General features: G+C 44.7%; 1 protein-coding gene across 1 annotated transcript; it reads right to left on the reverse strand.

Moving 5' to 3' along the window:
* klhl17 (kelch-like family member 17) lies at positions 1-27928 on the reverse strand. Its single transcript, XM_084333795.1, has 12 exons — positions 27802-27928; positions 22205-22472; positions 21206-21327; positions 20379-20600; positions 15319-15435; positions 14577-14790; positions 13132-13276; positions 12634-12801; positions 10471-10559; positions 10222-10295; positions 7126-7307; positions 1-2757 (listed from the first exon to the last, which is right to left on the reverse strand). The coding sequence occupies exons 1-12, from the start codon at positions 27883-27885 to the stop codon at positions 2529-2531; spliced, it is 1914 nt and encodes a 637-aa protein (XP_084189921.1). The 5' UTR covers positions 27886-27928; the 3' UTR covers positions 1-2528.
* Positions 27929-27993: the final 65 nt, after the last annotated feature.

Here is a 27993-nt window from a genome sequence, read left to right on the forward strand (position 1 = left end):
TCACACCTGAAAACATCTTTATTTTTTTATTTTATTTTTTTACAGTGTATTGCTCCATTTCGCAATAGTGCAAAATTCAACATTTTGAAGTTTCTTCATAAATAACATGTGATAAATAAACAAACAATGTTTACCACATTGAACAAGAACAACAAAAAATAAAGTAAAAAATAAGCTACCATCACACTGACATTGCACAAAATGGATTTAGATAAACTCCAGGAATCTATTATTTACAGTTCGATCCATAGAATGGAGGCCAGGGTCTTGTGTGGTTGTGTGTGTGCGCATGTTTTTCTCTTGTGGTCCGTCCCCTAGCTTATTCCAACAGCACAGTAGAATAGCATGTGCATAAGACAATCGCAGCCCCCCCCCCCTGGTTCCATCGGGGTCCTCTTGAAAACGCCTAAGTGATTAGGGTTGTTTGAGATCAAAAGAACCAGATCAACAAAATCCTTCAACAAAAGGAAAAAAAGTTTAACTTCTCAGAAGTTTGGAATGGTATCACTGCGCTACATATTAATTTAACTTATTTATTAATAACAAAGAGTCAAAAAGACCATGGATCTTCAGAAGTTCAGTTGTTCTCAGGATACCTCCCCCCACCCCACCACGCTCACCAGGCTGTGTTTCCGGTATCGGTTAACACGGGAATTTCTTTCTCTTTCCACGTCATCAAGAAGTTTCGATGCAACTTATTTACATGTTGCTGCATGTTTCTAGACCAACCATTAGGTTGCATCAGGTTGGGATCCGTTACAACAATACAGGGATGAGGTAACGTGTCGAGACTGTACACTGCCAAGAGTGTTCCAAGAGAAAATGACAGCACTGTTTAAGTGTTCCGACAGCATTACTACCGGTACATCAAAAAGTAACTTGTTAGTGTCAAGTATTGGTAAACACCTTTTGTCATCAAGTCATAACCGTCTCAGGGGCCAAGGTGTTCCATAGTGGTCATTGTAGCTATGAATGAGAATTACCTGTACAACAGTTTATGCACCTTCAGTTAACTGGACAATGCATTGGCAAGCAAGGAAAGCCTTTTTGAACAGAAGTAGTGTGCGTCATACATCAGTCACGTTAGATCATGCTTGCGGCAGTGAAGGAACCTTTTAAGAAATGCGACATGAAACACTGCTTATGAAAATAATTTCTACAAATGATAAAATAGCTGACCAAGAATATTCATTAGTTCACAATGAATAAAACAGTTCCTCTCGACTTACCAAGAGTACCGCTATCAAATCTACAACTCTTAAAACACAAACAGATTCACTAACTCGCTCACATTTAGACATTCTCTGTTACTTCCATCCAACATTTAGACATTCTCTGTTACTTCCATCCAACATTTAGACATTCTCTGTTACTTCCATCCAAGATATGCACATCACACGCCAAAACATTAAAGCACTCTTAAAGAGGCATAGTGGTCCATTAACTTCTCATTGCATTTAAAACAAAAAACAATATATTATAATTTCTACATGTTATAAATAAGAGAATTCAAAATAATTATTCTCTGCCCCTAAAAAAAAAGAAAAAGGCTCAGACTCATTTACAATTTTGAGTAGCGGAATATTAGAGCTTTTCTAGCTTGTTGGTGTCCATGCACTCTTGTGGGCTCAGGAGGGGAACATTGCCTTTTACTGCCACCTAGTGTGGCACAGCAGCACTACAACATTTTAATCTCCAGTGTGGAGATTATGCCAGTAAACATGCATGGCAGAACCAGTCAATAGCTACATTCCTAAAATTAAAATCGTTCAGTTTCTCATTATTGCAAAAAATCCGGATAGTAAAAAGAAAAAAATACATTTTGGAGAGGACAAGAACATCAAAACAAACAAAAACAACATTAAATGTTTACAGTACATGTGATAGATGTTAAGTGACCGCCACGGTTAGGAGGATAAGTGTGTCAAACACTCAGGAGTAGTGAGAGGACAGTGGGACGTGAGGGGAAAACGACTGGTGAATATGTTTACACAAGGAATATTCTCTTGTAGGAGCTGGTATCTATATGCTTTAGCCACACAGTGGGGCCTCAGATATGCACACCAGCTGTGTGACCTTCCATCACACTGCCCCTCTCTCCTCTCCCACTATTCCCTCATTCATCATCTTCCTTAACCCTTTCACTACCACACTACAGAAGGTTAACCCTTTACTATCACACTACATCTGTAGTGTGATAGTAAAGGGTTAACCTTCTGTAGTGTGGTAGTGAAAGGGTTAACCCTTTGTGTCACATGTGGCAGTGAAAGGGTTAACCTTCTGCATTGTCGCAGTGAAAGGGTTAACCGTTTGGTAGTGCAGCAGTGAAAGGGTTAAACCACACTTCCTTTCACCTCAACCTCCATCACCCCTCCCCACTCTCTCTCTCTCTCTTAAACGGAGCAGTTGCGTCTCTTCCCAGAGCCAGTCTGGGCTGTGGCAGCAGAGGCTGGGGCTGGGGCTGGGGGCTGGGGCGGGGCTGGTGCTGGGGGCGGGGCTGAGGTTAGCCGGGTGGTGGTGACCCCGTGTCAAAGACTGGTGGAGGAGACCGAGAGAGTGGGCGAGGAGGGCGGCGGGAAGTTGAGCAGCTCCAGCACGGCCACGCCCACACTGCTGCGCCGCGTGAACATGCAGGAGGCCGCCACCCACTTGTTGCTGCGCGGGTTGTACTTCTCGATGGAGTTGAGGCTGGAGCTGCCGTCGTTGCCGCCCACCGCGTACAGCCAGCCGTCCATGGATACCAGGTCGTGGGTGCTCCTGTAGGGGAAGGGGTATCAGCTCTGGATTGGTTTAAAACACTGAATCAGGGGGAGGGACCAGCTCTGGATTGGTTTAAAACACTGAATAAGGGGGAGGGGCCAGTTTTGGATTAGTTTTAAAACACTGAATCAGGGGGAGGGACCAGCTTTGGATTAGTTTTAAAACACTGAATCAGGGGGAGGGACCAGCTTTGGATTGGTTTAAAACACTGAATCAGGGGGAGGGATCAGCTCTGGATTGGTTTAAAACACTGAATAAGGATGAAAGACCTAAAACAATAAGAGCTGAAGACCTCAGATGAAAAGCGGCGCCTGTTAATTTGAAATAGAGGCACCGAGCCAGCAATGCAGATGGCAGAGAGCATGAATCATCCATGTTCAATGCTTAAAAACACTTTTGACGATCGCTTGAGAGTCTCACCACCTCATAAATAGCTTCACTTACTTCATTGTACAAGTACAAGCACTCTGAAACGCCTACCATTATGTCAAAGGTAGAGCATTGTACAGTACATGCTACACCAGTCTCAAGTTTACTGCCACCAAGCATTACATGAATATCTAAGAGCCCACAATGTATGCGATTCCTGACGTGCACCTGAAGTCTGTTTACTATGTACTTGTCACAGAGCTGTCGAGTGAGTAAATAGGATGTCGCTTTTTTTTCCGCTCCAAACTGTTGCTGCATCAACGAAAACTTTTTTTGCAGTGGATGCGTGGGCGTCGTTAGATCCCAGGCCAAGGCTAGAGACATTGCAATATTTTCAAAATGTTTACATTAGCATTAGAATCATCCATATATTACACAAAAAGTTTGCTGCAGGCTTAAGAGACAAACAGAAGAGGCATTATAGGTGCAACACCATGGTTTATTCATGGAACAGCAGTGTCCTCAAGTTTCTCCGCTCCAATCCTCCCCTACAAACACAATAAGCATGTGTGTGTGTAAGGACTAGGGAGAGAGTGCATTTGCCAAGGGCTGCTATCTCCACATGATCCAGGATGGACACCTGTAAATGTCGGTCCCTGTCCATGTAGATTCTGGATGCAGGCTCTCTTCTCCACTCACTCCCAATAGACAACTATATAGTGCTATATAGTATATATAGTATACTAGACTAATATCGCACTAGAGCACCAGCATGTCATTTATCCAATCAGGTGCATTCCATGTGGGGAAATGGAAAGTAGGGAGGGAATACATGCCTGCAACATGTAAAGTGCCAGTGTGGTTTATGGGGATAATGGGCCGTTTTCAGTGTTCCAAATCCTTAAGTCCTTTTTGCAGACCTTAAAATCTTGAATGGATGCTGATTTTGGTGGGTGTTACATGATGCATGCGAATAGTAGCAGAGCAATATAACTGTCAAATGGGTCATATCATAGCTGACATTGACAGAAGACCTCCTGCATTGTCCCGGTGCCCAAGAAGGGACGACCTAGCACCCTCAACGGCTACAGGCCAGTCACTCTGATGTCACATCATGTCATAAAGACTTTCAAGAGGCTGATTCTGAAACACCTCAAGCCCCTGGTGCATGGCTCCCTTGACCCCCTGCAGTTTGCATACCAGGCAAACATCAGGGTGGAGGACGCCATCATCTACATGCTCCACAGAGTTTACCTGGAGAAGCCGCGCAGCTCAATGAGGATTATGTTCATTGACTTCTCCAGCGCCTTCAACACCATCCAGCCTTCACTGCGAGCAGAGAGGCTCAGTGATGCAGCTGGAGCACGGCTTGGTGGCCTGGATCACGGACTATCTCACCAACAGACCGCAGTATGCATCCCGAGGGGATGAGGTGGAGGAAACAAGTTCCTTGGAGTAGGTCCTTGTGCAATAGACTGCAGATATTCTACCAGTCTGTAGTGGCCAGTGTCCTCTTCTATGCTGTGGCATGCTGGGGAGGCAACATCAACTCAAGGGACACCAACAAACTGAAGAAGCTGGTGAGGAAGGCTAGCTCCGTGGTGGGAGTCGAGCTGGTCAGACTAGGGGTGGTGGCAGAGAGGGGGATGAGAAGGAAGCTAGCTGCTATTCTGGAGAATCCATCCCACCCACTCTACGATGAGCTAGTCAAGATGAGAAGCACGTTCAGTCACAGACTCATACCCCAGACACTCAACTAACCACCTCGGCCAGTCCTTCATACCAGCGGCCATCAGGCTCCACAACAGTGGGCAGGGACCGCTGCCAGACATTCAACTACTAGGAACTACTATCACAGAGTGTGTCTGACTCCCACCTAATCGGACTACCTAAACGGACAACGTATGTAAGTATATCATGCCATACGTACCTTATGCATACTGCACCTGTGTATACTGTATACTTAGTTAATCATAGTATATATTTAGATTATAGAGTCTATTGTAACTATATTTATTGTAATGCAAATATAACAGAGGGCATACATACCCTCATCTGCACCTTGACTTATTTACATATGAGCCTACTTGCTCATTAAGGCTGTCCCCGAACCATGTTTTTGGGATTCGAACTTCGTTTTTGACATTAAAAAAAAAACAAAAAAAGTAATTTTTTTTTTACATTATATTGGTTTACTATCCTCAAACTAAATCCTCAATTTGAATAAAGTGATTAATCTGATTAAATGAGTCTTTTCGTATTTTATTAAATCAACTTTCCAGACCCAGACCAGGGAGAAGCCCCAGCCAACTAAATCAATTAAATCAACTTTCTTTAATGAATATAACATATAGATACGTTTCTTTTAATACTATAATATTAGTGTAGCCTAATCTTTATCTGCAACTGTGAAGAAAAAACCCATTGGTTTAAACAGAATTAAAAAGAAAAAAAAAATCTTTTTTTTATTAAAAATTAAAAATTCGAATGTTGATTTAGAATTCGAATGCCAACGTAACGAACGAAGGTTCGAACGTTCTGGCTCAGCCCTATTGCTCATATGCACATACTCAGTTATTTATATTGTTATATTGTTTACACTGCCTATATATTCTTTTTTACTTCCCCACTGTACTATAATTTTATGACCTGTATCATGTCTTCTACTATCACCATGTACCTGTACCTCCCCTCCCCCATGCTGCTATGATGCCTGAATTTCCCCAAGGGGATCAATAAAGGAATATCTTATCTTAGATATCACAAACTGCTGTACATATCAAGCAGTTATCTGTTCATTGGACCTGAGCAACAGTTGTGCACACAAGCCATTAGAAGCTCTTTTAAAAAAGAAATATGTGTTATGTATCCCAATGCAAATTAGAAACTGCCGTATCATGGCTGTGATATAGGGCATTAAGAGCTATAACCATATTCATAGTATTATTTAGATTTGATTATTATTTCTTTACACACAAAAAACACAACAAACATGTTCCACAGATTCAAGGAAGGAAGCCATATAAAATTGTTGAAAAGATAATATCTCTCCTGATTTCCCCCTGATTCATCACTAATGAGAAGGTTGGTTGGTCCTCACTAATGGCAAAGGCCCTTATTGGTAAGCTATAAAGCTACCTCCTTATACTACATCATTATTGGAAAGGAATTTTGGTACCTATGAAACCCGTTAGTGACTGGCTGGTCCTTAAGGTCCCCCGAGTTTGCTTGGAACAGGGTGAATCTGCATTTTGCTATGATGCCCCCATCTCCCGGAATTAATTCCCAACAGTCCTTAAAGCTTGAGATTCTCCAACCTTTGTCAATCAAATTGTACATGTTTTAATTGATTGTTATCCTTACTTGTCTTATTGTTACGATTTTATATGCCTTTTTCTTTGCTTATTTCTGTACGTACACTCAATGTAACTGTAATTGAGGGAAATCTCAGTTGTCAGGTTTGAAATTAAATTACATTTTATCCTCACTGTTATTTCTTTTGATCCACTTTTTCTCCCATTTTCTATTTTTTCTGCCATCCCAATTTCGTATTTCCAATTCTCCCCTCCCCTGTCTCGAATGCTGCTAGACTATGCCTCCCACAGGTCGGCTGCAGTGAGGACCAAGCCTTGCATCACGTGTCCCCTCCGGTACACGAGGAGGCAGCTGTCGCATCTTTTCACCTGAACAGCGCAATCTCTCAGTGGCGAGGAGTAACGCGTGGGAGGCTCACACTGCCCCCGATACTTCCGACCTGTAGGAGTCGCTGTCCACAACGTCCAATCTCCACCCACCGGCTTTCCCACCCTCTAACACTGCCCAATTGTGTTAGTACGACGGCCGGCCAAGCCGGGAGCAACGCCGAGAGCTGGGCTCGATACCAGAATATCCTGCGTTAGTGGCAAGCGCCTTGCCCACTGCGCCACTCAGCCACCCTTATCCTCATACTTTTCCAGGCCTGCACAGAAGCCCTGCTCGCCCCTTCCACAGACTGACCTGCGGATGTTCATGGGGGCCACACCCTCCCAGGTATTGGTCTTGGGGTTAAATCTCTCCACAGAGTTCAGGCAGCTGGTGCCGTCGTTGCCCCCGGCAACATACAGCATACCCTCCAGCACGGCCACTCCAGCACTGCTACGCCGACTCAGCATGTTGGCGATGGCCGTCCACGCGTTGCTCTGCTCAGCCAATCACACAACAGACGAGGCGCATTGATATACTTAGGTTAGATTGGATTCTAATTCATCGTCATCATACAGCACAAGTACAGTACAACGAAAATAAGTTTGACATCCAACCAGAGTGCAAATGTAACCGTAAAGCACAATACTAATATACAATGTACAGGTGATTAAACTGGGTATATAATATATAAATTAGTACTACTGAGTGTAGTGGTAATCAGATGTATGCACAGAGTGTGATGCAGGTATAACACACAGTATGGCCATAGTAATACTGGCCAGCAGCGTAACTAGTAGAGTAAGTAAGGGATATGTATATAGATATAGTATCTACAGATATGTAAAAGGCTTATGTGCAGTTATGTACAGACAGTACAGTTGATAGATATATAAACAGTATGAATGGCCGTAGTAATACTGGCCAGCAGTGTAACTAGTAGAGTAGGTATGTAAAAGGACTACATGCTATAATGCTGTATATACCGTATATATATATATATATATATACACACACACACACTAGGGGTGCACCGATGTATCAGTCGGGTATCGGTATCGGCCGATAAGTGCCTTGTTGACTGCAATCGGCCTGTCGGCCGATAAGCTCGAATATGCCGATGGCAGTAGCCGATAAATATCCATCAATTTGTGTAGCGTCAAGACAAAAAGAAAGTTCACTCGCGACCTGCACAACGCCGTCCCCAGTCCCCCCCACGCACAAGCTACTGCATCAAAGTTACTACTTATGATTAACAAGGCATTCGTTTTGTGGCATTAACGTTATATAGTTAGTGTTACACGTTCAATAACATCAGCATATTATTTACCCGAACATAGCAAGCGTTCATACTAGCTCAGTTCCTTCCGTTGCTCACAGAGCCCTGAGTTTTACCCATTCTGCAATCTGTTAATAACGTTTTCAATCAGACACATGTATAGAAAGGCTTTGTTTTATTATAACATTAGTTGCAGTAAAATCATTATGCCTCATTTAAGTCATCCTGCGGAGCTAAAAGCTAAACGTCAGCCGCGCCGCCATTGTTGTTGTAGAAAAGCTCTTGTCAAAATCAATGGCAGACAAAAGCAGAAGTAAAAAATGTATACGCGCTTGCCGATTGGTGGTAACAGCAGCGGCGGATGCAAGTGGTGTGTGACGTAATTGGCAGAATCGACTTGTCAATCAAAATTTCATTGGTTGAGACAATAGTATCTAGCTGCAGCCCAGCAGGTAGACCATGCTGGGAGAACTAGTATCTAGCTGCAGCCCTGCAGAACATACTGGGAGAGAGATAGTGCTATTTCTTGATGTTTCCTTTTTTTAAGTAAGTAAAGAGGCCTATGTTCATATCGGTGAGCACAATTTGTAACACAAATATACAGTAGTTTCATAAAAAAATATATATATATATATATATATATTTTTTTTTTTTAAATATTAAAAAGAAATTGTTGCCACAAATATCGGTATCGGCCGATTGTGGCAAATTTTCATATCTGTGCATCCCTAACACACACCTGTCTGAACATAACTGCACATAGTCCTTTTACATCTCTCCACGTAGGTCAGTAGATCTTAACCAAATGACAGATGAGTTCAACCGACAGCGACATTAAACCACATTATTGTAATGTATCCCGTCACACCATTGTGCAAATGACGTCAGCTTGTGACTGCAACTTGTTCTTGTTCGCGGACGACTCAGCCCAATATTGTCACAAGGAAAGATGAAATTACATACCTAGGGTCCATCCTAGAGGCAAATCTTTCCTGTGACAAAATGGCATCCAAGGTAATAAAAAAAGTCAACCAACGAACTAGATTCTTGTACCGGATCTCCTCTCTGGTAAACAAGAATACCCTGAAGACTCTGGCAGGAGCACTCATTCAAGGGTACTATGACTATGCGTGCACCTCATGGTACCAAAGCACCTCAAAGGCGCTTAAAACAAAATTACAAACATCACAAAACAAACTGGTGAGACTACTACTTGACCTGAACCCCAGAACCCACCTCACCCCTGCCCACTTTGACTACCTAGGATGGCTTAGAGTAGACGACAGAGTACAGCAACTTGCAATGGGCCTGGTCTACAAGATACACTATACGACTAAGGTACCCATGTACATGTCATAATACTTCCCAAAGGTCAGTGAATACCACGACCACAACACCAGAGGAAGCTCAACAAATCATGTTAAACCCAGATTTGGCTCAAACAAGGGACTAAACACGTTTCGCAATTATGCCACATGAATGTGGAACGCCCTACCCAAAGCTGTAAAGGAATGTGAATCCCTACCCACATTCAAAACCACTCTAAAAGAGCACCTACGGGAGGCTGCAATTCGAAACTGGCCCCGTAAATGTCCAAGCCCCCCACCCCCTCCTAATAGACCCCTCCGTATGTATATATTCTCTCCCCACCGTATGTATATTTCTCTCCCACCCCCTCCTAATGTACAGTCTCCTCCCCACCGTATGTATATATTCTCTCCCCACCTTATGTATATTTCTCTCCCACCCACCCACCCCCTCCTAATGTACAGTCTCCTCCCCATCATATGTATATACTCTGTCAGGATCTATGGGTAACAGTACTGTATATTTGCATATCATATATGTCACAAATGTAACAGTACTATATACCTGTATGTCATGCATGTCCCTATGCCATAAATGTCATGATGTCATGTATGTTGTGTATGTCATAAATGGGGGACCCTGATGTAAACAAGACAAACGTCTTTCTCTGGTCTGCATCCCCTTAACAATTGTATGTATTGAGCCGTACTGTATTGTACCCATTCTGCAATCTGTTAAATAAAGTTGTTCATTCATTCATTCAAGTGCTTTGTGTCCCAGCACTATAAAGGCTATAGAAATGCAACCATTCATTAATTATTTACCTGGGGGTCGTATTTCTCCACTGTTGCGAGGTGTGAAGAGCTGTCATACCCTCCGACCGCATACAGACTACCGTCTGGTGGAGGAGAACGCAGTGAAGACTGATAACCTTGTCAAACTGTATGTTCGGCCTGCCAAGTCCCTCTTATCAGTTGAAGTTTTATGTCATAATAAAACATGTAATTAATGAGACACCTGCGTAGCCTGGTGTAAACCAGAAGCTTGAGATCTTGTCTGAGGTCAGTTCTTACCCAGTGTGGCCACGCGGACATATCTCCTACGGGTGCTCATGGCAGCGATGGAGGTCCAGGTGCTGGTCAGAGGGTCATAACGCTCCGCACTGTAGCCAGGAGGGGGAGAGAAGAATACCAAACTAATATTCACACTCAGTGCAAGGATGTTGGATTATCTAGTGGGCTTGAATATGGGTTTGTACCCCTGAGTGGATTAAGACTGTGGTAAAGGTTTTGTACCATTACAGAATTCCATAACGGTCTATGATCAGAGTGGTCCTTTATTATACAGTGTCTCTCATTGTACCAATATCAAATGCAATTATTCTAAACCTTTTTAATGCATGACAAAACAGAGGAATAACATTTGTCAAGCAGACAGAAGGGTACATTTTGACACAAATACATTTCTTTTATTAATTCCTCTATACAGGTTATGTCACTTGATTAATAATTGGATGAAGGCGTTACGACTTAAAATATTCCTTATTTCACGAGAAAGAATCATCTGTACCAACGATTATAAACACGATGATGTACTTTTATATCTTTTTTGTTGTTGCGATCCCCAGGTTGAGAACGAGTGCTCTATGCAGGGATTAAAGCAAAAAAAAATCTCCTGACTGAAATTTTTTTCAGGCCAAGTCATATTCTTATTTTAACCTCCACTGTATTTCTTTTTAATAGCGTTGGCGTTTTAAGGGAGCCTACTTGTTTCGGTTTCGTCGATAATCCAATGTACAGTTACCCCCCCACCCCACCTACCCAACCCTTCCCTCCCCAACCACCTCCAATGTACAGTCCCCCCCCCCTCCACCCAACCTCCTCCAATGTACAGTTTCTTCGTCAAATGTATATGCTCTCTTTTTTAGACTCTTATTGTATCACAAACAATACTGTGTAAATCTGGTACGTCATAAATGTATAGATGTAGCAGTATTATCTATCTGTATGTCATGTATGTCATATATGTTATGATGAATTGAAAATGGGGGACCCTGATGTAAAGAGGAAAGTCTTTCTCTGGTCTGCAACCCCTTGACAATTGTGTGTATTGAGCTGTACTGTATTGTACCCATTCTGCAATCCGTTATAACAATCAATCAATATTTAACCGATTGCAGAATGGGTACAATACAGTATGGCTCAATACACACAATTGTTAAGGGGATGCAGACCAGAGAAAGACGTTTGTCTTGTTTACATCATCAGGGTCCCCCATTTTCAATTCAGTGACATTTATGACATGCATGACATTGACATCATGACATTTATGGCATAGGGACATACTACAGGTATATAGTACTGTTACATTTGTGACATATACGATATGCAAATATACAGTAATGTTACCCATAGATCCTGACAGAGAGAATATATACGGTGGGGAGGAGACTGTCTACAGAGTACAGATACACCTGTGTGATGTTGCTACAGAGTTAAGCTAATAAACGTATACTCACAACCACAGCAGGGGACTCACATATTGTACTGTGAAGTAACACGACAATGACAAACGTGTTGTTTCTGTTTTTCTTTTTGACATCGTTGCGGCACACGGAACAAGTTAACTCACCACTACAGCCCCCAGTAGCGCTGCCTAGCCAGTCTCTTCAAACGTCCTCTCCTCTCGAAACTTTTTGTTAGGTGGTCCCGCTTATCCTTTTCATCTGAGAACCCCGCGGTGGGTTCTCTTTTTAGTGGCCGGCTTACTCCTTCCATTTAACAGACGCTATTAAGCTAACGTTAGCTAATCGGTATATAGCAGCGAGTGCAAGCAGCGTGGTGGCTGTGACGTTGGTAAACAAGCAGTTGACGCGTGAGGCTGCAAAAAAGGCGACCTGTCTCTCGAGTCGCTGAGTGATGATGACTGCTTGGCGCGATAGGAAAAAAAAGCCCTTTTCCATATTTAGCGCCTCTGATTGGCTCAATTTTGTTTCAATCTGTATGCATCTACAAATCATGCAAATACTTCCGTCAGACTGCGAATCAAATGGACGGATCTCCCCAATCAAATTGACGGAAATCCGTCTGGAGACGGAATGCTTTAATGCATGGCTCTATGACATAACAGTTCAATTAAACTAATCATCTAGCTGAGGAACCCCATGAACTGCCCCAAACGCCCACTCTTAGAAATGCCAAGTAGTTCCGTAACAGACCAAGATGTCAATGTTGTACCTATTGAGGCAGGAAGCTCCATCGTAACCCCCGGCAGCGTACAGCAGACCGTGGAGCACTGCCACGCCTAGACAGCTCCGCCGCGTACCCATGGATACCTCAGGTTGCCAGGAGTTAGTGACGGGATCGTAGGATTCCACAGTTGCTAGGTCTGAGGTGCCATCATAGCTACAAGCGCAACATTCAATTGTCAGTGATTGTAAATATGCAACACACAAGAAAATACATTTTTCTTTTGACCGTGAAAAGGGTGAAATACAAAAAACATTCTCCTTAACACATGGAGTACACGCCTCCTTCTTACAAGGAAATTGTTATAGAATCCCAGCCAAAGATCGTCTCCAGTGTGAATGATCATCTTTCCACAGCCTACTGTTTATGTTATGAGAGTGCGAGTGGGTTTATATCATTCAATTACTCGGAGTTCAACTGAGAGGGAAATGTAATGCAATGCCAGGTGAGGGTTCAAAGGTCAATCCAACGATGCTCATCACTCACCCTCCTACAGCATAGAGTTTGTTACCGATGGCCGCCACGCCCACCCGTGCCCGCCGAGTGGACATGGATGCCACCATGTGCCAACGGTCTGTCCTGGTGTCATAGGCCTCGCAGTCTCCGTGAATGGCAAACAAGCTGCCGCCACCTGGGACCCAGTAGCAACAATTAAGCTTCAACAATTATATTTCTAAAAGGTGTTTATGTGTAAATGAATATACATAAAAAGAAATTTTAATTTAATACAATTTAAATAAATCAGCAAATCACTTACAGTCAATGTCACTTAGGTCAGTTTAGACATGAATGAAAGGGAGGCTTGACTATAATAACATCGGGGGGGGGTTATTGTGCTTTATACAACAGTTAGTTCCAACCAAGTCATTTGATTGGACAAGAGGCATTCCATGAGTGCTGATATTCAGTATATCAGCACAGAGACTTGTTGTAACTATATGGATCACTCCACAGCACAGGTGTTCTATTAATAACTGCTAATTATGCAACAGTCCAAGTTCAAATGAGCAGTTGTGGAACTATTTGTTGCTAAATAAATTATTAAATAAACAAGTCATAATCTGTTGGCGCTCATCACTGTTAAAATCACTAATAAATGGTGACTGTAGAAACTGTTGTATAAAAGCAATATCACACTAGAGGTTGTGCTGTTATACTGAATATCAGCATGAGTGTGATTATCTTCAGTACTAGGCCTGTGGCCTCATACCTACGACCGAATCACAGCACTCCCTCTTATGTAATATTGCTTAATTTAAGTAAAAGGAATAGAGCCCGAACGATTAATCGGCCGATATTAGCCCATCACAGACATATCTGTATCGGCTGATATGTTTGCAAATAGGTGCCGATGTTACTTTACAGAACAAAATTGCTTGGTAATTTAGAAATGGTGTCATCAGTTTGTCCAGCAGAGCGCACTACGACTCCATTGTTTACAGTCATAATACTCAATCATTGTTTACAATACTCTCAGCAGCACTGTCTGCATGAATCTCATAGCTAGCTTGATAGAGTAGAGAATAATGTGGTTTAAAGTTAGTAGAGAGGACAACAGACTTTTGCCAGTGACTTCACTCATTAGGTTTTTTTAATACATTTTCTTTATAAATATTAAATATACCTACCTATTACATAAATATAAAGATAAATTCATCATTAGTGAATATTAAGCTATTTAGAATAGAATATAGAATAGTTTAGTAGTTTGGTTCCAGCTCAAATATATTTCAGTATTTTTTTGTGTGGGACTACACACAAACAAATACATATGTATGAAGAATATCGGCTGGTATATATCAATATCGGAATATTTGACTCCCTAATATCGGTATCGATCGGGCTCTAATATGTAACATGTGTGACTGACAGCCTAAGGGGAACCGTGTATGAAAGTGTACCCTAGTGGGTACCTTCGGGTGCACACTGACCGACGGCGAAGAGCACGGGGCTGGCCCCCTCGCAGCGGCGCGGGCGCGTGCGGCTGTTGCTCAGCACGCCCCTCTGCTCGGGCATCAGGTGGTACTTCAGAGCCTCGATCAGCAGGTCCTTGCACTCCGAGTGGTGGCGCACCAGCAGCTCCGTGTCCACATTGCTCATCAGGAAGTCCCGTCTCAGCAGAGGCAGCCGCACACACTTCATCGCCTGAGAAGGAGGGGGGGGGGGGGGGGGGGGGCGGTGGAAAGAGGCAAGTTCACCCTACTGGACTATATACTTGCCCACTGTATTGTTACTTCATTCTAACTAGTGTATATAATTGTATAATTTACCACATCTGCCCAGTTGCACAGCCCTGGCCTACTCCTATTTATTTTTACTTATAATTGTACTATATCTATCTATTGAGCTATATTTAATTTAGTTTATATCCCACAATTTTATTCAACCTCTTATACAGTCGTACAGCCCTGGCCTATATTTTATTTCATAAATATATTATTCTATTGTGCTTAACTTAGCTCATATTTTATTTGACTCAACCACTTTATTGTATTATCCGTCTGTTAATGTCTGTCCACTAATGTCGCACCAGTAACGTCCAAAGCAAATTCCTTGTATGTGAAAAGTATACTTGGCAATAAAGACCTTTCTGATTCTGAAGATAGAACCAGTATACTTGGCAATAAAGACCTTTCTGATTTTGAAGATAGTCAATTACATCAAAAGTCTTACCCAAGGCACGTGTTGTCGGCGACCATCGACGTCGTGTTTGACCCAGCTCAGCACAGCCCGGTACACCTCCTCCTCCGACGGCACGTTCAGACTGTCGCTGGAGACCAGGTCCAGCACCTGGGTAGAGGAGGAATCGGGGAAAGTGGATGGAGAGCGAGATATGTTTTATAGACACATAGTCTGTCATAGAATGTGTTTCATAGAGTTGTGAGGGCACCCGTCATACTTTGTGGTTGGTTGATTCTTTGGAACGTTGGCCAGGGTAGAGATAAATGGCTGCATCTATATAGCGCTTTTATCCAAAGCACTCACATTTTACCCATTCACTCACAGACGGTGGAGGCAACCATGCAAGGTGCCAACCTGCTCATCGGGAGCAGTTAGGGGTTAAGTGTCTTGCTCCAGGACACTTCGACACACTGCCCGGGAGGAACGGGAATCGAACCGGCAACCTCCGGATTACCAGACGACTGCTCCCGAGCCACCGGGAAGAGGGTGCCCAAGGGACAAGAGATGAGTGGAGGGTGTGGTCCCCTCGACTCAAAAACATGTTTTTCTTTTTAACAGTTAACTCCTCTTGGAGGCATGCATTTGACTCTACAGACTGTTGTGCAGAACTTGTCACCAGAGTGTGTGACGTAACTAATCCTGCAAATCGCTATTGCCCAGCTGGCCACGCTGTCATCCAGTAAATGCTAACTGCTAAAGTGAAAGGGGGAAAAGAAGGCAACTGAAGAATCACATTGCTTTTAATCCCTTCATTAAAAGATCTGTACTCCAAACATCTTGAACAGACTGCATAGTCAATCTTCATTTTGGACAGTCTCCACGAGCGCTGCCTGACTAAACATGTCAAGAATTACATCCGGTGTGATCCAATGGTAATAAAAACACCAATAAAACCCCTCAGTCAACAGTAGGCACCGTTTCTGCCGCTATCTCCCCTTTAAAAAAGGCATGCACATGTCAGGTGGGCTACTATAAATGTGTCTCTGTATAGCGTGGGTGTTAGATATATTGTATAGAGTGCGTGTGCTTGTGTGGCCGAGTCTGCTGGCAGGATGCCCAGACCGGAGGTTGGCAGGGCTGGGTGGGGCCAGGGGGGGCCAGCTGCTGCTGCTGCCTGCTGCCCAGATCAGGGGAATAGATCCCAGCCTCTCAGGAACAGCATCAGCTAATCCACATAGTTACACAGAGTAGTATCACTACTGTTGCTACTGCCCCCCCACCCCCTACATGCATACACTGCAGCACATAAACTGAAGCAGAGAGAGGGGGGGGGGGGGGGGGGGGGTGTACAAATTTAGGAGGATGATCCGCTGTGTTTATGAGAGTGTGTATAATGAGTCTTGGTTGCAGCAGTGGGAAGCAGGGATGCGCTATTGGGGGGAAAAAGGGTCTGAGGCTTTTCATGGCCACAGGCCGTGGATGCATCTTGTGTTGGCCGAGTCATGCCACAGGCGTGGATGTATCTTGTGTTGGCAGAGTCATGCCACAGGCCGTGGATGCATCTCGTGTTGGCCGAGTCATGCCCACAGGCATGGATGTATCTTGTCGGCTGAGTCATGCCCACAGGCATGGATGTATCTTGTGTTGGCCGAGTCATGCCCACAGGCATGGATGTATCTTGTGTTGGCCGAGTCATGCCCACAGGCCGTGGATGCATCTTGTGTAGGCCGAGTCATGCCCACAGGCATGGATGTATCTTGTGTAGGCCGAGTCATGCCCACAGGCCGTGGATGTATCTTGTGTTGGCCGAGTCATGCCCACAGGCCGTGGATGTATCTTGTGTTGGCCGAGTCATGCCACAGGCCGTGGATGTATCTTGTGTAGGCCGAGTCATGCCCACAGGCATGGATGTATCTTGTGTTGGCAGAGTCATGCCACAACACAGGCATGGATGTATCTTGTGTTGGCCGAGTCATGCCCACAGGCCGTGGATGTATCTTGTGTAGGCCGAGTCATGCCCACAGGCATGGATGTATCTTGTGTTGGCCGAGTCATGCCCACAGGCCGTGGATGCATCTTGTGTTGGCCGAGTCATGCCCACAGGCCGTGGATGTATCTTGTGTTGGCCGAGTCATGCCACAGGCGTGGATGTATCTTGTGTAGGCCGAGTCATGCCCACAGGCATGGATGTATCTTGTGTAGGCCGAGTCATGCCCACAGGCATGGATGTATCTTGTGTTGGCCGAGTCATGCCACAACACAGGCATGGATGTATCTTGTGTTGGCCGAGTCATGCCCACAGGCGTGGATGCATCTTGTCTTGGCAGAGTCATGCCCACAGAAGTATCTTGTAGGCCGAGTCATGCACATGGTGTCACGCCGGGGGAACGTTCCTGCCGGCGCGCATCGCCATCTTCTTCTTTTTTTTTTATCCACTTTTTCTATATTTTTTCTCCCATCCCAATTTCGTATCATCCAATTCAACCCTCCCCTGTCACGAACGCTGTTTCTTGCCTCCCACAAGCCGGCTGCAATGTGGACTAAGTCATACATAGCACAAGTCCCCTCCGGTACTTGAGGTAACAGCAGTCGCATCTTTTCACCTGCGCAGCTCGATCTCTCAGTGGCGAGGAGTAACGCGTGGAAGGCTCACGCTGCCCCCGACACTTCCTGATTCTACTGCGCAGGCGCACCAACCGACCTGTAGGAGTCGCTGTCCACAACGCCCGATCCCCACCCATCAGTTTCCCACCCTCAATACTGCCAATTGTATTAGTACGGACGACCAGCCAAACTGAAAACAATGTGGAGAGCTGGATTCTAACACGCGAACCCAGCGTCTCCACATTGGTGGCGAGTGCCTTGCCCACTACACCACCTAGCCGCCCGCATCGCCATCTTCTTCTAAGTGTACAGGGAGGAAATATGGGGCACATTTCACAGCTGTGCAAGCTCAAAGTGGCCCGGAGCAGTTAGCAAATAAATCCAGCTCTGGTGCCGAGCTGTGACGGGCACACGGCAGCTGTGGAGAGAACGTGTGTGGGGGGAGGGGGGGCAGACAGAAAGAGGTTGTAGGCCAAAGGAAGGAGGGACAGGGGAGGGAGAGAAGACTACGGCTGCCTGGCGGCCTATTTCCTAACAGCCTTTATTCTCTCTCACTCTCCTCGAAGCCTTTGCATACTGTAACGTGTTCAAAAGCTAAAGTTAACCGCTCCGAACACTACTGCAGAAAGGCAAGCGATGCCGTTAGGATGCACACGGAGCACAGCAGCTGTGGAAATGTCCCTAACTTCGCCTGATTACCGCTTGGGGAACATGACCCTCCTGGGCGCACAGCGCTGCTGTTGTCGAGCCCAGCTGATGAATAAGTGATTGCTGAGCCGAGTTGGCCGCGTCTGACAGAGTAGTCGATGATGACTAAACCACCGGGGACACTGATTGACGCGTGGCGCTGAGGAAGAGGAGGAGATGTCTTCTTAATGAATGTTGAAAAGCCAGCAGCACAGTCTTAGCTACTCCCTTCTCCAGTGACACCTTTGGGGGTCTATGGGGCAAGAGTGCTCTCAACGTGGGATCCGGGGACCGCCAGGGGTCCTACAGAGGGTTCCAAGGGGTCCATGGAGAAAGCCCAGTGAGAGCATTTATCAAAATGGCTGTTCTGATCATAGGTTTCACTCCCTCCACTGTCGTATCACCCACCTACACAATAAGACAGTGATGGAATTCTAACCCCCGTCTAATCAAACAGGGGTTCACAGCCTAAGGTATTTAAATGTGGGGGTCCTCAACATGAAAAAGGCTGAGAGCCACCGTGGTAGAGAATGCTCAGGGAAACAAGAACACAGCCTGCTGTGCTCACGCTTGTGCAGAAAAGGGGATTAGAGAAGATGAAGAAACGAAGCCAAGTACATCCTGGTGCCGTGCACGTCTGCCCACCTTTTCTCTGTTTGACATCCTACCAAGAATTTAAGGATTGTAAGGAACAGGGAGGATGGAATGCGTGCGTCTCATTTAGTCAGGAAACTCATTTCATGGAAGCATGACATGCGAGTCGTCCCCCACCACAGAAACGAGGGTTCTAACGGTCTGCAATATATCAGGGAAACAAAACCACACGGTAGCCACTTGCCAACCGATGTGCCTCCAAGGAAACTGCTTTACAGTATACCACATGCTGCTCTCTTCACACATGCAAAAGCTCTAATAAAGCGCAGCACTGAATTCCACTCTAAAGCGCTCTCCAGAATGCACGTTTAATCTGAGGCCGTCGGGAAAGTAATAGCTACTTCACCTCATGGTCATCTTTACAGAAGTCACTCCAAATGGTTTTAATGTGACCAAAAGTGCCCATAAATTGGACTTGTCACACGTGATGAGTCTGTAGTTGGAGGAGATTCCACTGGGGTTACATATGTATGTGATGTGGGCTGTTGCCATGGGTGACAGATGCTCGGCAGGAGGGTGGGTGGCGAAAGGGAATGTATTGTACATGTCTTCTCTTGAAGTTATGTTTTTTTTATCTACTTTTTCTCCTCCTTTTTTCTGTGATTTTTCTCCCATCCCAATTTACCACTCGTGCCAATTCTCCCTCCCCTGTCCTGATCATTGCTTGCATGTGCCCCCACTGGTCGGTCGTAGGGAGGATAGAAGCCCATCACATGTCCCCTCCGATACATGGAGGCAGCCTGTCACATCTTTTCACCTGCCGGCGCGGACTCTCATTGGTGAGGTGTAACGTGGGAGGCTCACACTGCCCCCGCCATTTCCTGTTTTTGCTGTGCAGGCGCCCTGACAGACCTGTAGGAGTTGCTGTTTACAACGATCAGACTACCACCCATCGACTCCCCTCCCGCTAACTCTGCCAATTGAGTCAGTATGACGGCCGGCCCAAGCCGGAGACAACGCTGACAGCCGGATTCGATACCGGTGTCTCTTGCGTTGGTGACGAGCGCAATGTCCGCTGCGCCACCCAGCCGCCATGCCTCTTGAAGTTATGTTTTGTATTTATGTGGAGTAAAAGATAAATACTGATTCAATTTCTATGAAGAGAAATGGACGGGGGAGGTTGGTGGAGGTGCGGACTGGAGAGACGGGACGGCGTGACCTCTGACCTGTTTGAGCGGCAGCAGCATGAACTCTTCCGTCTTGGACACCTCCACAAAGTGCTGCAGGACATACTTATTGGCCGATTTGAGCAGGTCGCTGCAGGAGTGCGTGTCGGCGAAGCCGCGGATGCCCAGGCAGTTGGAGGGGTCCAGCTGGCTGAGGAGGAACTTACAGCAGGCGTCCCGCACCCCGTTGAGTTGGAGGAGGCTGGCTGCCGGGAGCAACGTCTGGGAGGAGAGAAAACACCGGAGACGGACGACTGACTATTTTAACAAGGCGAGGAATCACTTGCGCCTCGTTATGGTTTATGAGATTTTTTTTTTTAAATAAACGGGCAAATAAAAGCCAATTCATTATGACACTTTCCTTCACTTTGTATATAAAAAGGGGAACATTGCACGCCGTGTCTCCACTAGTAGGCGAGTGCCTGGACAGAGAGGCTTGCCCTACCCACAACCGTGAAGGAATGTGAATCCCTACCCTCCTTCAAAACCACTCTCAAAGAGCACCTACGGGTGGCTGCAATTAGAAACTGGCCCCTGTAAATGTCCAAATCCCCCCCCCCCCCCCCCCCATTGTACAGTTTCTCCCCCTTCGGATGTATATATTTTTTATGATCTCTTATTACTACACAGTTCTGTATATCTTGTATGTCATAAATGTCCTGATTAATTGAAAATGGGGGACCCCAATGTAAACAAGACAAAAGTCTTTTTCTGGTCTGCATCCGCTTAGCAGTTGTTTTGTATTGAGCCACTGTATTGTACCCATTCTGCAATCTGTTAATAAAGTTTTCAATCAATAAATACTGGTTTGAGGCATCTTTCCCTACCTGTACGTTTCCTTCTCCCACCACTATCTCAGCGGTGTAGGCGTACTGGACCAACTGCTCCAGGGCCTGGGAGTCGATGTCATGTAGGGTCACGTGGGTCTGACGACTCTCCGACATCTCATCTGCAAGCAGGACAGCACCGGTCATTCTTAGCCTTTAGCCCCGGGTGTAAATTAATAATCTGCCTAATTTGTTTTAATACACACATTTTTATTAATCCAATCTAAAAAACACACGAACACTATTGCCTCCCAGTTTACTCGCACTGGCATGGGGCAGCTACGATGTGCACAGCACTGCTACCAGGTTGCAGCTGATATAATTTGTTGCCATCTGTTTTAATTTTTGTGATTTTTCCTGGATCTGTCCGGCTCTTGCCCCGTGCCAAGCGCTCATAAACCATGCAGCGTGAGGAGGTTCCAAACAAAGCTGCTCCATCTCCTCCATTATGTTAGAAAACTGCAGGTGGACACACACACTCCTGCTATTCCACCAGAGATGTTGTGATGCTCTGAGAGATCAGTATTTTAAATTTATTTTTATTTTTAAATAGGCTAATTAGTGAGTGGCCAGATGAAAGGAAGCCTAGTGGGTGAGTGACTAAGCCGGTCTACCGACTCCTCAGAGAGACATACCCTCACCGAGATCTAGGCTGAACTGCAGGGGGTTGGGGGTGATCTGGGACGCACACGTCACCTGGCCACCTGGGACCGAGACAGGAAGAGAGACGGGAGGGAGGAAGTGATGAAGCTGAAAGGACACGGTGGCATTCGCAGCTCATAAATAACTTGTCATTCCAACAAACTCCCAGGGACAGAGAGTTAAATGAGGCACAGCTTGATGTCATGAAACATTCTCCGAGCAATGCTTGCCTAGTTTACAGAATTCAGAGAGAAAGTCACTGACGGGAGAGGAGACAGGTGTAGGAGGCAATGGACTTAGGTTAAGTAGCACAATGACGGAACATCGGTTAAGAGAAACAAACAAGCTGGGACTTACTGGTAAACATGGCGTGGAAGTAAGGGCTGCTCGAGGCCAGCACCACCTTGTGGGCTTTGATCTCCTTGCTGGAGACGTGCAGCACGATGTCACAGAGCAGGCTGCGCTGTCGCATCCTGTTCATGGACACGAAGGAGTCGTGGTAGTGGCGCTTGGAGTTGTGCGAGATGCTGTGGCCGTCGCGGTTGAGCAGCTGCATGCCCCCCTCCATCATGGTGCCTGGCGTGGTGGCAGCAGCCGGCTCTTGCCTGGGCCTCACTCTGGGCAACTGCAAATGCGAGGAGGGCCATTCCGTGTCAGTTAACATCAATAGAGTCACGTTCACCCCGCCCTGATCCAATGCACGTCATTACCTTTTAAAAATAAACCCTGCCTGTGTCATCAGAAAAGTCGGATACACTTGCTTATCTGCTGTCATAGTTGTGAAAGGTGTCATAATCCATCACTGTAGCTAGCTAGGCCAACCACTGTCAAGTTACACCTGCCCTGACGGCTATGACGTGAGGCCAACCTGCATGAAGAAAATATAGGTTAGTATGGTTAGCTTTGACATTCTGGTTGGCTGGCTTAATTTGTGAGAAATGTACACGTATTAATCGTTCTATTGCCAATGCAATGTGTAAAAAGACTAACTTGAATTAAAATAATTTGACCTTCCTGGACATTCCAGGTTGCCTACAACAGCCTGTGGACTGATTTCTATGTGAAGGACAGTTTTGCCAGGAAAGTCCCAGCCTAGTTTGACAGATCTAGATTTCGTGATCCAGGCATGAGTCAGTACTGGAGTCTATGCCTGCACGACATGGCGGCTTGCTCGTAAACCTTCTCTTTTTCCACTGAACAGTTCACTAAAATATGTTTCTTACAAACATTTTAAACGAGAAATAGGATTTGCAATTCCTGGATCTTAATTCATATTTGTTCCGCAAAGCCAAGTTTTACTTGAGGATGAGGATGCTGACTGCAGTTCACTTAACAGCCACTGGTGGCATTAATGAGGAATATCTGATCATTCCATAGCATAGAGCATCTTTAATTATTTGACATTCAATGCCAAAACTGATTCAGCCCAACTATGGCAATACAAATGGAAAGGTAAAAGAGAAGGTTAAAATTGGCCCACATCAACCGGTATGACAGACACCATTGTCTTTCCTTGTGAGTAACGTTAGCCCCAACCTCCAGAATTTCACTTCTTTTGTCAGGGCTAATTGCAATGTTTCCTGACCAGCCAGTATAATTGTACAAGAATGAGCTGTGAGCTCAGTCCCTGGCAGGGCAGACGGGCTGCGAGGTAGAGGAGGATGTAGCCTAACCTAGCCTCTTCCGTTGTACTTTCCCTGGCAGAGAACACACTTCAGACTGTTGCATAACACACCGCCACACAGAATCTTAGTCATTGGGTTGTGATGAATATTCAAAATCCACCATGGCCATCTACACTGTGCTACCAATAGCTACGTAACGTAAACATGTTATTTTAGCCCAGAACACATGACAAGAAGAGCTATTGACGAGGAGAGGCTCATCTCACTAGCTATAGTGTGTGAACCTGACCAGAGGGAAGTTAGGGCTTTTCCTGAATGTCAGACATAAAATGGGCTTTTCCTGAATGTCAGACATAAAATAGACCAAAGGAACAGATTACTTACCATCTGTTCTCATACAGTAAGATGCTAAAACAGCTTACTTGTCAGCATTGTCTTTAAATTTAGCTGAGATGTACACCTTGTAATATTAGGCTAAGCATGTCTAATACACCATAGATAGATCCATCACTACCTACTTAAGGAAGGCATAAGCCTAATGAATGGCTTGAAATCTTGAGATAACTTATTTAACACTTGAGGCAGTAGCTATTAAAAGGGGCATGCCACCCACTTTAAGAATTCACATGTTATTCCTGTGCCTCAAGAGAGGTCATTCAATACGCCACACTCTCCTAAAGCTAGAAATAATAGAGAAGCTAGATGTAAAATTGGGGGCCACTTCATAGATAATGAATGGGGGCACTGATTTTGTGGAGCCATCAAATGTCTCACCCCCAGGTGAGGTTTAGGCCTAGACTAGGTTATATTGTACTGCTAACAGCTTGGATCCTAAATTTAGGCTAAACATCACATCAACAAAACAAACATTTCATGAGCCTACCCCCCCCAGATTAAATCCAGATGACATCACAAATTCCAGGGTTCTCGCCGATATTCAGCGTTAACCCTTTGCCCACCACACTACAGAAGGTTTTAACCTTTCACTACCATCTGTAGTGTGGTAGTGAAAGCAGTGGCGAATCCTTATGGAAGCCATGCCTCCCTAATATTAAAATATGAATTAATATCAAATATGAAATATGATTTTTTTTTTTTTTTTTTTTAATATAGTTTACATTCTTTTTCATCTGTGCATCCGTGTTATAATTTTTTTTTTTTTTAAATGTCTCCCTCTTCTCCTTCTCACTCCCTCTAACACACTGTCAGCCTCACTATGCTCACTGCAGCAGGATAGGAGGCAGATGGTAGGTCTCTTTCTCCAGGCTTCCAGCATTATAGAGTCCAAATCCGATCCTAGCCAATCAGATTCGAGCTGACTGCCACACCCTAAAAGTTTAAAACGGGGCTGAGAGGAAAATACTCAGCATATTTTCCCCTCTGCACTCTGAACATTGTATTAACCCGTAACTGTTCCCACGGGCCGAATATTGCCCCGATCCTCGCGAGATTAAATCCACGGGGACCTCTCGGCGTGCCGAAGCTTTTCCTAAATCACTTCCATCATCGAAAACGAGGGGAAAAGGTCGGCTCGCGACCCTGAAAATGTTGCGTGATTTTAAAAACGCTGTATTAAGTGAGCCTATTATGGGATCCACGCGAGCTTTCTATCGTGGAAACATCTGGGCGTCCCGCAACTTTTACTGATTCACATGTAGCCCCTAAAATGCTTAGAAAAGGAAAACAGAAAGCGTGGAATAAACTCGCCGAAACGGAAAAGTGTCCCACGGGCGCGCCGTGATTCCGATCCGCGTGAAAATATTCACGGCCATAGAGGAGACCGTGGGACACCTTTTTGCAACCGAATATGTGTCTCGAATTTGCTCCCACGCGGCGCGCAAAATCGCGCAAGGAAAGATCGGACCAAAAATGAACCAATGCTCCAGCAGTATTAATAATGACCCTGATGTAAACAAGACAAACGTCTTTCTCTGGTCTGCATCCCCTTATACAATTGTGTGTATTGAGCCGTACTGTATTGTACCCATTCTGCAATCTGTTAAATAAATAAAAAGAAAGTTTGACTGGCCGCCGAGCCATACTGTAGTGTACATGGTGACTGCTTGACTTAAAAAAAAAAAAAAAAAAGAAAAAAAAATATTAATAAAAATATTTAATAATTTTTTTTTTAATAATTTTTTTTTGGCTTCCCCTGTTATTTTACCCACGCGACGCCACTGAGTGAAAGAGCCTTCTATAGTGTGGTAGTGAAAGGGTTAAGAGACAGTGGTGCAGACTGACTCCACCTGGGGGGGGGCACAAGAATAATTTCAAGATTAACACATCCACTCACGCTGTAACACGTTATTGCCCGCCATGCTTTGACCGCCAGACCACGCTGTACAGCGATATTGAGATCAATATTTCATTTTTTTTGCCATGGCATTCATAATTCATATATACACGTCCGGTGCTGCAGCTGGACCCTACGGCTCAATACAACGACGGCTCAATACCGCCGCAAGGGTGGATGGTCGGGCGAGTTACACTCGAACAACAGGAAGTGGGAGGTGTGCGTCGATTAAATTCATCCGGCCGTCAGACATTGTTGCATGACTCCCGACAGACACTATGTACATAATGGATCGCTTTATAAACTTAATAATCGATATGATTTCGGCGTTTATTGCGACATACAAACCGGAAATGGACCTAGGCGATCGGCGTCGTATACCTGGGATATTTCACCGCCAGTCTCATTGGCGAACGGTAAGAGGATGCTAACGTTATTTTCAGCCCAAGTTTATTCATTTCACTGCAAACCGATCTGATCAATATATCACCCATACTACATAAAGCATTTACTGACGATCACGGAATTATAAACGACCCCCCCCCCCTTTCCTCCGCGCATGATGACGCATAACGTATAAGATCATATACAGTTGAATATTTTTATATAACGTGTATCGGGAATAAACAGCAATCGATAATCTATATATATGCGTTTAGGCCTATAACTCACGTTCTAGGAATTACTGCAGAAAACGATAAAAACATACTTATATTCTAGAAGGTATTTTTGTATGAATGTTTGAATGAAAAAGTATAACGTTCCTACATCCTGAACGATAGATAATCGATGTTGAATGGGCCATAGTAATGTCAATTTAGCAATACAATTTAAAAAGTTATAGCCCTGCAGAGAAGGTGAACATCTCCATAGGCTTACAGTGGTGGCAGACTGGCTATATTGATGGATATAAGTTATGGCAGGGAATGTGTTAAGAGCTTCATTATTGACTTTTATACGAGGTTGGTTTCGCCAGCTCACACTTTTACAAACAATCAACTGAATATTGCAACTTCGTGCCATCTGCGCAACCAAGGTATTGTAATAACAAAGCCAACAAAGTAATTTAATGTGTTACATTAAGCCTGATCAGCTACTAAGTATAGCACTTACTTACCACATATTGCTTATAATTTTTTCAGGAAATATCCCAGTTAATTTAGCATGAGTTAGGCTGTTTCAACAACTAGCAAAAGTCTTAGTCGACTAAGAACAAAACAACAGATTAATTGAATAATAAATTAAATAGGGAACAGTCCAAGTGACAGAATAATCGACTGTAAGAATTTAGAGTTGTGCCAACCCTTGTTCTAGGGTATTTGGTGTGAGTTTCATGTGCGATAAAGGATAAAGCTAGTGCTTGAATACTCCTGTCAAATACATCCTTGACAGTGTATCAGTGAATCATATTAACCACATGTTATTATTTCTGCTCATGCATTCTCTCAAACAGCCTACATTGTTACTACTGATAAAAGGAGGACCATCTCAAATATCAGCACAGGTGCATGGCAAATAGGCTCCTGTCTCGCACTTTCCAAGACACAAAAGGACCACAAAAACACACCACCAGACTGTATTACATCCATGTGTCGGAGAGGACATTCTGTGCTCTCTTTCCCAAAGGAATAACAAGAGATATTTAGCAAACTGAGACATTTGAATGAAGCGGAGGACAAGTACTGTGTCCTCCATACGAGGCGAGCCTACACAACAAACGTGGCCTTCATTTACTGACACATAACACTGGCTGGCTGACATCCAGACAAAGGCTATGGTTATTCAATGCATGCATACATGCATTAGTGGACTGGTCCCTTATCATGTGGATGTTGTCGGGTGTAATATATCGTGATGAGCAGGGCAGACTTTCTATTCATAATATCAAACCACCTCCTTGTGTGGCGTGAAGCGACCCCGACACCCACTCCATCTATTTTGAACAGCTACCTAGCCAGCATCACCAGCAGCAGGGATACAGACTGTATCATATTCATACAGTAATGGAAGACTGGAGAAGAAAGAGTAACATTTACCGGTGGCCGTGGTGCGGTTATTGTTGAGCACAGCCTCTCCTCCTCCTCAGTGATGGGGGGGGGGACCACCAGCAACTGTCGCATCCAATTTGAGTAGCGTTAGCTGTGCCTGGCTATCTTCTATCTGTCCATGTTTTGAGTGAAGCATACGAGATGTGAAGAAAGGCTCCGTTTCGTGCTCGATGCTGTTGA

Source organism: Notolepis coatsorum (genome assembly GCF_963971535.1).
Source record: "Notolepis coatsorum genome assembly, chromosome: 17".
NCBI classification, from domain to species: Eukaryota; Metazoa; Chordata; class Actinopteri; order Aulopiformes; family Paralepididae; genus Notolepis; species Notolepis coatsorum.

What these genes read in the sequence shown, in the direction of transcription:
- klhl17 (XM_084333795.1), bottom strand. Translation starts at nt 27,885, where the DNA reads ATGCGACAGTTGCTGGTGGTCCCCCCCCCCATCACTGAGGAGGAGGAG. An exon ending in TGCTGCTGCCGCTCAAACAG is followed by an intron (nt 15,436 to 20,378) that starts GTCAGAGGTCAC and finishes TCCTCTACCCAG; the next exon opens with GTGCTGGACCTGGTCTCCAG. An exon ending in GCCGACAACACGTGCCTTGG is followed by an intron (nt 14,791 to 15,318) that starts GTAAGACTTTTG and finishes CCTCCTTCTCAG; the next exon opens with GCGATGAAGTGTGTGCGGCT.